General features: G+C 34.1%; 1 protein-coding gene and 1 long non-coding RNA gene across 3 annotated transcripts; one reads left to right on the forward strand and one right to left on the reverse strand.

Annotated features, from left to right (window-relative positions):
• Positions 1-9,523: 9,523 nt before the first annotated feature.
• Positions 9,524-12,156, forward strand: LOC116918714 (CYFIP-related Rac1 interactor B). 2 transcript variants are annotated; one of them, XM_032924458.2, is made up of 9 exons: positions 9,524-9,915; positions 9,975-10,110; positions 10,241-10,343; positions 10,411-10,547; positions 10,620-10,841; positions 10,895-10,974; positions 11,061-11,187; positions 11,264-11,334; positions 11,440-12,156. In XM_032924458.2, exons 2-9 carry the CDS (start codon positions 10,018-10,020, stop codon positions 11,504-11,506), a joined length of 900 nt encoding a protein of 299 aa, XP_032780349.2. In that variant the 5' UTR covers positions 9,524-9,915; positions 9,975-10,017; the 3' UTR covers positions 11,507-12,156. The 2 variants fall into 2 exon arrangements, with proteins under 2 accessions (XP_032780349.2, XP_032780348.2); XM_032924457.2 differs by having other exon boundaries at positions 9,525-9,915; positions 9,989-10,110.
• Positions 11,329-11,556, reverse strand: LOC123470313. Its single transcript, XR_006643954.1, has 2 exons — positions 11,418-11,556; positions 11,329-11,359 (listed from the first exon to the last, which is right to left on the reverse strand). It is a non-coding gene; the product is annotated as an uncharacterized LOC123470313 (long non-coding RNA).

Genomic DNA, 12,156 nt, shown 5'->3' on the forward strand with positions numbered 1-12,156 from the left:
TCTTATTGCAATTCAAAAGTACGCGACAAGCCAAAAGTCGTGCGCAGCTTACGCGGATGCGCACCACTGTGGCCTATAGCTGAACTAAAAATTGTTTTATGCTTGACTATAATCATTCGTACGATGCTTTACCGTTAAGCAGACAGATCGCACTCATGGTCATGGAATCTGCAAGTTTGTTTTCATTTTAAAAAGTAAACTGTGATGTAGTTTCATAATGAGCGGCAGTCGAGTCACTCGAGTGTCATATAAACTATCCGAATTAGCCAAAAGTTTACCTGAGGTTGAATTTAAATCATACTGTGAAAAAATTGAAGAACTGAAATGTAATGATCCTCTTGTAATTGATCTACATTTATACAAAAAAAAATACGGTTGGAACAAACACATTGAATTCCATAGTGTCTATTTAAATACTGCCCAAGAATAGCATTCCAAGCTGAAATTCGTCTTTCCACTAACTGGATCTCATTTGCACGCAATAATCCATGTTTCTTAGGAATTGAAAAAAAGAGAAAGAACTTTTTCTTGATTGCGTTTCGAATTCACCACAAATACAACAAACTCGTCTCATGTTATTTAATAACAAGGTTTTACGCTGCAGTGACTGAAACAACGGACGAAATGTCAACTGGAAAATAACTGGCAATCCGTCTGTGGTAAAGCATCGTACGAATGGTTATAGTCAAGCATAAAACAATTTTTAGTTCGGCTATAGGCCACAGTGGTGCGCATCGGCGTAAGCTGCGCACGACTTTTGGCTTGTCGCGTACTTTTGAATTGCAATAAGATCTATACCGTGACAATTTAAAGCAATTTCAAGGGATGTCGTTTTTTGCCAATTTTGACAAAAGTGGGAAGGCTATACCCTTCCCACTTTTTCATTTTTGGCCAAATTTCAAATTTTGCTTGAAATACATGATTTCGATTCAGAATTGAATGAAAATCACGGAAATCAAGTTTATTTTTCAATTGGCCTTGTAAATTTTTATTTAAACGTTAAAAACCATAAATTAAGTTGGTGCGCTAACAGCTCTGATTTCGTTAATTTTCAAAACGGCTGGTTTAACGAGAAAACCAATGACTAAAACGAAATCAGCGTTAAAGTTTGGTTATACCGTGGCAATTTAAAGCAATTTCAAGGGATGTCGTATTTTGCCAATTTTGACAAAAGTGGGAAGGCTATACCCTTCCCACTTTTTCATTTTTGGCCAAATTTCAAATTTTGCTTGAAATACATGATTTCGATTCAGAATTGAATGAAAATCACGGAAATCAAGTTTATTTTTCAATTGGCCTTGTAAATTTTTATTTCAACGTTAAAAACCATAAATTAAGTTGGTGCGCTAACAGCTCTGATTTCGTTAATTTTCAAAACGGCTGGTTTAACGAGAAAACCAATGACTAAACCGAAATCAGCGTTAAATTTTGGATATACCGTGACAATTTAAAGCAATTTCAAGGGATGTCGTTTTTTGCCAATTTTGACAAAAGTGGGAAGGCTGTATCCTTCCCACTTTTTCATTTTTGGCCAAATTTCAAATTTTGCTTGAAATACATGATTTCGATTCAGAATTGAATGAAAATCACGGAAATCAAGTTTATTTTTCAATTGGCCTTGTAAATTTTTATTTAAACGTTAAAAACCATAAATTAAGTTGGTGCGCTAACAGCTCTGATTTCGTTAATTTTCAAAACGGCTGGTTTAACGAGAAAACCAATGACTAAACCGAAATCAGCGTTAAATTTTGGTTATAGATCTTATTGCAATTCAAAAGTACGCGACAAGCCAAAAGTCGTGCGCAGCTTACGCGGATGCGCACCACTGTGGCCTATAGCTGAACTAAAAATTGTTTTATGCTTGACTATAACCATTCGTACGATGCTTTACCGTTAAGCAGACAGATCGCACTCATGGTCATGGAATCTGCAAGTTTGTTTTCATTTTAAAAAGTAAACTGTGATGTAGTTTCATAATGAGCGGCAGTCGAGTCACTCGAGTGTCATATAAACTATCCGAATTAGCCAAAAGTTTACCTGAGGTTGAATTTAAATCATACTGTGAAAAAATTGAAGAACTGAAATGTAATGATCCTCTTGTAATTGATCTACATTTATACAAAAAAAAATACGGTTGGAACAAACACATTGAATTCCATAGTGTCTATTTAAATACTGCCCAAGAATAGCATTCCAAGCTGAAATTCGTCTTTCCACTAACTGGATCTCATTTGCACGCAATAATCCATGTTTCTTAGGAATTGAAAAAAGAGAAAGAACTTTTTCTTGATTGCGTTTCGAATTCACCACAAATACAACAAACTCGTCTCATGTTATTTAATAACAAGGTTTTACGCTGCAGTGACTGAAACAACGGACGAAATGTCAACTGGAAAATAACTGGCAATCCGTCTGTGGTAAAGCATCGTACGAATGGTTATAGTCAAGCATAAAACAATTTTTAGTTCGGCTATAGGCCACAGTGGTGCGCATCGGCGTAAGCTGCGCACGACTTTTGGCTTGTCGCGTACTTTTGAATTGCAATAAGATCTATACCGTGACAATTTAAAGCAATTTCAAGGGATGTCGTTTTTTGCCAATTTTGACAAAAGTGGGAAGGCTATACCCTTCCCACTTTTTCATTTTTGGCCAAATTTCAAATTTTGCTTGAAATACATGATTTCGATTCAGAATTGAATGAAAATCACGGAAATCAAGTTTATTTTTCAATTGGCCTTGTAAATTTTTATTTAAACGTTAAAAACCATAAATTAAGTTGGTGCGCTAACAGCTCTGATTTCGTTAATTTTCAAAACGGCTGGTTTAACGAGAAAACCAATGACTAAAACGAAATCAGCGTTAAAGTTTGGTTATACCGTGGCAATTTAAAGCAATTTCAAGGGATGTCGTATTTTGCCAATTTTGACAAAAGTGGGAAGGCTATACCCTTCCCACTTTTTCATTTTTGGCCAAATTTCAAATTTTGCTTGAAATACATGATTTCGATTCAGAATTGAATGAAAATCACGGAAATCAAGTTTATTTTTCAATTGGCCTTGTAAATTTTTATTTCAACGTTAAAAACCATAAATTAAGTTGGTGCGCTAACAGCTCTGATTTCGTTAATTTTCAAAACGGCTGGTTTAACGAGAAAACCAATGACTAAACCGAAATCAGCGTTAAATTTTGGATATACCGTGACAATTTAAAGCAATTTCAAGGGATGTCGTTTTTTGCCAATTTTGACAAAAGTGGGAAGGCTGTATCCTTCCCACTTTTTCATTTTTGGCCAAATTTCAAATTTTGCTTGAAATACATGATTTCGATTCAGAATTGAATGAAAATCACGGAAATCAAGTTTATTTTTCAATTGGCCTTGTAAATTTTTATTTAAACGTTAAAAACCATAAATTAAGTTGGTGCGCTAACAGCTCTGATTTCGTTAATTTTCAAAACGGCTGGTTTAACGAGAAAACCAATGACTAAACCGAAATCAGCGTTAAATTTTGGTTATACCGTGACAATTTAAAGCAATTTCAAGGGATGTCGTTTTTTGCCAATTTTGACAAAAGTGGGAAGGCTATACCCTTCCCACTTTTTCATTTTTGGCCAAATTTCAAATTTTGCTTGAAATACATGATTTCGATTCAGAATTGAATGAAAATCACGGAAATCAAGTTTATTTTTCAATTGGCCTTGTAAATTTTTATTTAAACGTTAAAAACCATAAATTAAGTTGGTGCGCTAACAGCTCTGATTTCGTTAATTTTCAAAACGGCTGGTTTAACGAGAAAACCAATGACTAAACCGAAATCAGCGTTAAATTTTGGTTATACCGTGACAATTTAAAGCAATTTCAAGGGATGTCGTTTTTTGCCAATTTTGACAAAAGTGGGAAGGCTATACCCTTCCCACTTTTTCATTTTTGGCCAAATTTCAAATTTTGCTTGAAATACATGATTTCGATTCAGAATTGAATGAAAATCACGGAAATCAAGTTTATTTTTCAATTGGCCTTGTAAATTTTTATTTAAACGTTAAAAACCATAAATTAAGTTGGTGCGCTTACAGCTCTGATTTCGTTAATTTTCAAAACGGCTGGTTTAACGAGAAAACCAATGACTAAACCGAAATCAGCGTTAAATTTTGGTTATACCGTGACAATTTAAAGCAATTTCAAGGGATGTCGTTTTTTGCCAATTTTGACAAAAGTGGGAAGGCTATACCCTTCCCACTTTTTCATTTTTGGCAAAATTTCAAATTTTGCTTGAAATACATGATTTCGATTCAGAATTGAATGAAAATCACGGAAATCAAGTTTATTTTTCAATTGGCCTTGTAAATTTTTATTTAAACGTTAAAAACCATAAATTAAGTTGGTGCGCTAACAGCTCTGATTTCGTTAATTTTCAAAACGGCTGGTTTAACGAGAAAACCAATGACTAAACCGAAATCAGCGTTAAATTTTGGTTATACCGTGACAATTTAAAGCAATTTCAAAGGATGTCGTTTTTTGCCAATTTTGACAAAAGTGGGAAGGCTATACCCTTCCCACTTTTTCATTTTTGGCCAAATTTCAAATTTTGCTTGAAATACATGATTTCGATTCAGAATTGAATGAAAATCACGGAAATCAAGTTTATTTTTCAATTGGCCTTGTAAATTTTTATTTAAACGTTAAAAACCATAAATTAAGTTGGTGCGCTTACAGCTCTGATTTCGTTAATTTTCAAAACGGCTGGTTTAACGAGAAAACCAATGACTAAACCGAAATCAGCGTTTAATTTTGGTTATTCCGTGACAATTTTAAGGAATTTCAAGGGATGTCGTATTTTGCCAATTTTGACAAAAGTGGGAAGGCTATACCCTTCCCACTTTTTCATTTTTGGCCAAATTTCAAATTTTGCTTGAAATACATGATTTCGATTCAGAATTGAATGAAAATCACGGAAATCAAGTTTATTTTTCAATTGGCCTTGTAAATTTTTATTTAAACGTTAAAAACCATAAATTAAGTTGGTGCGCTAACAGCTCTGATTTCGTTAATTTTCAAAACGGCTGGTTTAACGAGAAAACCAATGACTAAAACGAAATCAGCGTTAAAGTTTGGTTATACCGTGGCAATTTAAAGCAATTTCAAGGGATGTCGTTTTTTGCCAATTTTGACAAAAGTGGGAAGGCTATACCCTTCCCACTTTTTCATTTTTGGCCAAATTTCAAATTTTGCTTGAAATACATGATTTCGATTCAGAATTGAATGAAAATCACGGAAATCAAGTTTGTTTTTCAATTGGCCTTGTAAATTTTTATTTAAACGTTAAAAACCATAAATTAAGTTGGTGCGCTTACAGCTCTGATTTCGTTAATTTTCAAAACGGCTGGTTTAACGAGAAAACCAATGACTAAAACGAAATCAGCGTTAAAGTTTGGTTATACCGTGGCAATTTAAAGCAATTTCAAGGGATGTCGTTTTTTGCCAATTTTGACAAAAGTGGGAAGGCTATACCCTTCCCACTTTTTCATTTTTGGCCAAATTTCAAATTTTGCTTGAAATACATGATTTCGATTCAGAATTGAATGAAAATCACGGAAATCAAGTTTATTTTTCAATTGGCTTTGTAAATTTTTATTTAAACGTTAAAAACCATAAATTAAGTTGGTGCGCTAACAGCTCTGATTTCGTTAATTTTCAAAACGGCTGGTTTAACGAGAAAACCAATGACTAAACCGAAATCAGCGTTAAATTTTGGTTATACCGTGACAATTTAAAGCAATTTCAAGGGATGTCGTTTTTTGCCAATTTTGACAAAAGTGGGAAGGCTATACCCTTCCCACTTTTTCATTTTTGGCCAAATTTCAAATTTTGCTTGAAATACATGATTTCGATTCAGAATTGAATGAAAATCACGGAAATCAAGTTTATTTTTCAATTGGCCTTGTAAATTTTTATTTAAACGTTAAAAACCATAAATTAAGTTGGTGCGCTTACAGCTCTGATTTCGTTAATTTTCAAAACGGCTGGTTTAACGAGAAAACCAATGACTAAACCGAAATCAGCGTTAAATTTTGGTTATTCCGTGACAATTTTAAGGAATTTCAAGGGATGTCGTATTTTGCCAATTTTGACAAAAGTGGGAAGGCTATACCCTTCCCACTTTTTCATTTTTGGCCAAATTTCAAATTTTGCTTGAAATACATGATTTCGATTCAGAATTGAATGAAAATCACGGAAATCAAGTTTATTTTTCAATTGGCCTTGTAAATTTTTATTTAAACGTTAAAAACCATAAATTAAGTTGGTGCGCTAACAGCTCTGATTTCGTTATTTTTCAAAACGGCTGGTTTAACGAGAAAACCAATGACTAAAACGAAATCAGCGTTAAAGTTTGGTTATACCGTGGCAATTTAAAGCAATTTCAAGGGATGTCGTTTTTTGCCAATTTTGACAAAAGTGGGAAGGCTATACCCTTCCCACTTTTTCATTTTTGGCCAAATTTCAAATTTTGCTTGAAATACATGATTTCGATTCAGAATTGAATGAAAATCACGGAAATCAAGTTTATTTTTCAATTGGCTTTGTAAATTTTTATTTAAACGTTAAAAACCATAAATTAAGTTGGTGCGCTAACAGCTCTGATTTCGTTAATTTTCAAAACGGCTGGTTTAACGAGAAAACCAGTGACTAAACCGAAATCAGCGTTAAATTTTGGTTATACCGTGACAATTTAAAGCAATTTCAAGGGATGTCGTATTTTGCCAATTTTGACAAAAGTGGGAAGGCTATACCCTTCCCCACTTTTTCATTTTTGGCAAAATTTCAAATTTTGCTTGAAATACATGATTTCGATTCAGAATTGAATGAAAATCACGGAAATCAAGTTTATTTTTCAATTGGCCTTGTAAATTTTTATTTAAACGTTAAAAACCATAAATTAAGTTGGTGCGCTTACAGCTCTGATTTCGTTAATTTTCAAAACGGCTGGTTTAACGAGAAAACCAATGACTAAACCGAAATCAGCGTTAAATTTTGGTTATTCCGTGACAATTTTAACGAATTTCAAGGGATGTCGTATTTTGCCAATTTTGACAAAAGTGGGGAAGGCTATACCCTTCCCACTTTTTCATTTTTGGCCAAATTTCAAATTTTGCTTGAAATACATGATTTCGATTCAGAATTGAATGAAAATCACGGAAATCAAGTTTATTTTTCAATTGGCCTTGTAAATTTTTATTTAAACGTTAAAAACCATAAATTAAGTTGGTGCGCTAACAGCTCTGATTTCGTTAATTTTCAAAACGGCTGGTTTAACGAGAAAACCAATGACTAAAACGAAATCAGCGTTAAAGTTTGGTTATACCGGGGCAATTTTAAAGCAATTTCAAGGGATTTCTTTTTTTCCAGGATTTTTGACAAAAGGGGGAAGGCTATACCCTTCCCACTTTTTCATTTTTGGCCAAATTTTCAAATTTTGCTGGAAATACATGATTTCGATTCAGAATTGAATGAAAATCACGGAAATCAAGTTTATTTTTCAATTGGCCTTGTAAATTTTTATTTAAACGTTAAAAACCATAAATTAAGTTGGTGCGCTTACAGCTCTGATTTCGTTAATTTTCAAAACGGCTGGTTTAACGAGAAAACCAATGACTAAACCGAAATCAGCGTTAAATTTTGGTTATACCGTGACAATTTAAAGCAATTTCAAGGGATGTCGTTTTTTGCAAATTTTGACAAAAGTGGGAAGGCTGTACCCTTCCCACTTTTTCATTTTTGGCAAAATTTCAAATTTTGCTTGAAATACATGATTTCGATTCAAAATTGAATGAAAATCACGGAAATCAAGTTTATTTTTCAATTGGCCTTGTAAATTTTTATTTAAACGTTAAAAACCATAAATTAAGTTGGTGCGCTAACAGCTCTGATTTCGTTAATTTTCAAAACGGCTGGTTTAACGAGAAAACCAATGACTAAAACGAAATCAGCGTTAAATTTTGGTTATACCGTGGCAATTTAAAGCAATTTCAAGGGATGTCGTATTTTGCCAATTTTGACAAAAGTGGGAAGGCTATACCCTTCCCACTTTTTCATTTTTGGCAAAATTTCAAATTTTGCTTGAAATACATGATTTCGATTCAGAATTGAATGAAAATCACGGAAATCAAGTTTATTTTTCAATTGGCCTTGTAAATTTTTATTTAAACGTTAAAAACTATAAATTAAGTTGGTGCGCTAACAGCTCTGATTTCGTTAATTTTCAAAACGGCTGGTTTAACGAGAAAACCAATGACTAAACCGAAATCAGCGTTAAATTTTGGTTATACCGTGACAATTTAAAGCAATTTCAAGGGATGTCGTTTTTTGCCAATTTTGACAAAAGTGGGAAGGCTATACCCTTCCCACTTTTTCATTTTTGGCAAAATTTCAAATTTTGCTTGAAATACATGATTTCGATTCAGAATTGAATGAAAATCACGGAAATCAAGTTTATTTTTCAATTGGCCTTGTAAATTTTTATTTAAACGTTAAAAACCATAAATTAAGTTGGTGCGCTAACAGCTCTGATTTCGTTAATTTTCAAAACGGCTGGTTTAACGAGAAAACCAATGACTAAACCGAAATCAGCGTTAAATTTTGGTTATACCGTGACAATTTAAAGCAATTTCAAGGGATGTCGTATTTTGCCAATTTTGACAAAAGTGGGAAGGCTATACCCTTCCCACTTTTTCATTTTTGGCAAAATTTCAAATTTTGCTTGAAATACATGATTTCGATTCAGAATTGAATGAAAATCACGGAAATCAAGTTTATTTTTCAATTGGCCTTGTAAATTTTTATTTAAACGTTAAAAACCATAAATTAAGTCGGTGCGCTAACAGCTCTGATTTTGTTCAGCCTTCCTACTTTTTAATTTTCGACTAAATTCTAGATCTGACCCAAAACACATGGTTTCGATAAAAAATTTAACGGCAATCATGAAAATCGACTTCATGTTTACGTGGAACCTATAGATTTTAAGTAATTGCATTTAAAAGTGTGTTTTAAACGTTGTCTTAAAACCATAGCGTACTTTTATAACAGGCACAAAGCGTAGCACTCTTTTGTTTGTTCCCTTTATTTTAGCCACACACCCTCAGCTGCTGGTAGGTTAAATGATCTTAGGCCGTCTGAATTAGGTTAAGTACGTGAATATGACTTAATTTTTACTTTTGTATGGAAATGTTTTGTATTTGCCACGAAATATGTCGTGGCAATAGGCATATTTGAACTTATTGCCACGATGAGAGAGAACCTATAGGCCAGAGATACATTAGATTTTCGAATCTAATCTATGACTCTATATAGGCTATCGTGGTAATCGAAAAATATTTTTTTGTTGCCACGAAATCTTTCGTGGGCAGTTTTGGACGTCACACAACGACATTGTTCGTGACAATACTTTCAATCGTATAAAATAGCTCAGTTGCGGCCATTTCCATTTAGAAAAGTTTGAATAACGTCCGGTAGGTGGCAAGGCGTTTGAGTAACGAAAAACAATTCACATTTTTTGCTTGAATGTATACACTCAGTATAGAACCTGATTGCCGAGGTATTGGATGTAAGCAACAGCCAGATTTTAGCCTAAAAACCTTTTTTCATTTACCGCGTACCACAATCTACAACCCAAGGTTATATCTAATCAATTCTAAAACACATTAGCTCAGTAGTGGCGTTGTAGTAGTACGACAGGAAAGTGTTCCTATATTGGGTAATGGCTTCGTCCGTCTGTCATTTGTGAATCTGAAGAGTGTTCAGCAACTCTTCCTTGATAAATAAATATACTACCGGAATAATGGGTAATCTTCTTCGCCTCTTAGCCCGTGAAGAAGGAACGTGTTTTTCTCCACAACGCTACGATTTGTTTCTGGATTTTGAAAGTGAGTGTGCTTTGCTAGTTTTTTGTTTTTTGTTTTTTTTTTACCAATTGTGATGTAAGCTGTTTTATTGCAGATGCTCAACCAACCGAGTCAGAGAAAGAGATGTTCCTTGAAGTTGACAGTGTCCTGAAAAAAGGTCAGATTATACTCCATGAGATTAGCCAATACAGAGGGGCCAGTAAAGAAATCAGAGAGGTAAATTTGATTAGTTTTCTTTTCTGCTGCACCTGCAAGATACCCAAGTTTATACCAGAAAAAAAATTCTGCTGATTTCGGTTTTTCTGTCTTTCTTGCTTGTTTAAGTTAACTGGAAATTTTTTGTCAGGCAATCAGCAATCCAGGGGAAGATTACCAAGAAAAAGCCAGAGATGCTGTATTCCCACTTGTCCAGCAATTAAGGCGATATTATGATTTTTCATCAGATATTGGTACATTGGTTTGCATTAATCACTTTTAATCACATGTAATTTATGACTAATAACATGAAAATTATAGAGACTGTGGTGCCAAAGATTCTTTCCCAGTTATGTTCTGGGAGCATGAGCCCTACTCAACATTTGGAGAAACAGCAAGCATTGGTAAAGCAGTTTGCAGAAATTTTAGAATTTGTTTTGAAATTTGATGAACATAAGGTAAAAGTAAATTAATTTATTCATTAAAAAAATAATGAATGGGTAAAATCTCAATAATAAAAAATCTCTTAGATGACAACTCCATCCATTCAGAATGATTTTAGTTATTACCGACGAATCGTGTCGAGGCATAGCCTCTCTGGACCCATAAACGACGAACAAGATCTTTTTAAAGTAACCGAAAATGACGAGCAGATCGGCTCAGCTTTAGCCAGTCATATGTCATTATTCTACGCCCAGCCCACCCCTATGCTCAAAGTGCTCAGCGAAGCCACCATGAAATTTGTGGCGGACGTAAGTTTTGTTTGTAGACTTACTTCCATATCAGTTACTTATTTAACCTCTAGAATAAAGATATTCCCGTGGAAAACACAACGGAAACACTGAGCACAATGGCAAGCGTCTGCCAAAGCATGCTGAAAGATCCGTAAGTTTTGACGCATTACGACTGAGATTAAAAAAAAATATATATATAATTAAGTTGATGTTACTCAACGTCTTTTACATTTATAGAGATTTGATTGCGCGATTTATGCGCGAAGAAACGTACCTGTTTGTGCTGCGAGTCATGGTTGGCCTAGTTATTCTTTATGATCACGTTCATCCAGTCGGGGCTTTCCAGAAATCTTCCAATGTCGATGTGAGTATTATCGATAAATTACCATCGCTTCTTCTCGAGTTTTTATATTTACTTTTCATTGATTTCTGTTTCCAAGGTTAAAGGTTGTGTTCGTGTGCTGAAAGAGCAACCAAGTTCTCGATCTGAAAGTCTTTTGAATGCTTTGCGGTAAGGATTTCTTCTTTAATGAAACCTACGAAAACCTTTTAATTTCAGTTGTGTTCATCTGATCATATATAAACGATATTTACTTTTTTTTGCATTATTTTCTAGATATACCACACGTCATCTGAATGACGAATCCACTCCGAAACATATAAAAACTCTTTTAGCGTCCTAAATTGTTGTTGTAACACATCATCGTCCTGTGAAAGTCCTGGTCAGTTCGCGCTGCAAACGGTCAATCATCATTTCATATTTTACGGTCCCCTGTGATCATATCGGTGGCCGTTGATTAAATGTCGCTTTTTAACCGTTCAACCTGCCAATCCCTTAGCTAAATTGCATTAGCAAAATCTACAACTTTTCTCACCCATCTGTGTTTTTTTTTTTTATTGTTATTATTATTAATGTTCCTTGGGCGTGGAATAAGAACACAGACCAGTCGTCTTTTTTCTGATGGCGTGTTTGTGCTCATTTTTTAAGGCATCGAAGTCTTTCTACTTCTAATCGTCGGAGGAGGGAGATTCGCGTGTCCGTTCCATCTCGCGATACCAAGTGAAGTGTTCTAGAAGAAAAAAGAAAACAACAATCCAAATTAAATTTATCACGAGAAACTAATTGTTTTTTTTATTTTAAGTGTTATGTAGTCGATATTCTCGTGCCATCTGTTGATTGCTCTCATAACAAAATAAGACAGAAAACGTGACGCTGTATGGTTTTCCCTAACACAGGCACACTAAAAACGGACCAAAGCGTGTCCAGCATTGTAATACAAACCCCTTTTTTCTGTTAAAACCAAAAACAAATACATACTCTGTTGTTCAAAAA

This window comes from Daphnia magna, linkage group LG3 (assembly GCF_020631705.1).
Source record: "Daphnia magna isolate NIES linkage group LG3, ASM2063170v1.1, whole genome shotgun sequence".
NCBI lineage: Eukaryota > Metazoa > Arthropoda > Branchiopoda > Diplostraca > Daphniidae > Daphnia > Daphnia magna.

What these genes read in the sequence shown, in the direction of transcription:
- LOC116918714 (XM_032924457.2), top strand. Translation starts at nt 9,831, where the DNA reads ATGGGTAATCTTCTTCGCCTCTTAGCCCGTGAAGAAGGAACGTGTTTT. An exon ending in CCATGAAATTTGTGGCGGAC is followed by an intron (nt 10,842 to 10,894) that starts GTAAGTTTTGTT and finishes TTTAACCTCTAG; the next exon opens with AATAAAGATATTCCCGTGGA. An exon ending in AGTCTTTTGAATGCTTTGCG is followed by an intron (nt 11,335 to 11,439) that starts GTAAGGATTTCT and finishes ATTATTTTCTAG; the next exon opens with ATATACCACACGTCATCTGA.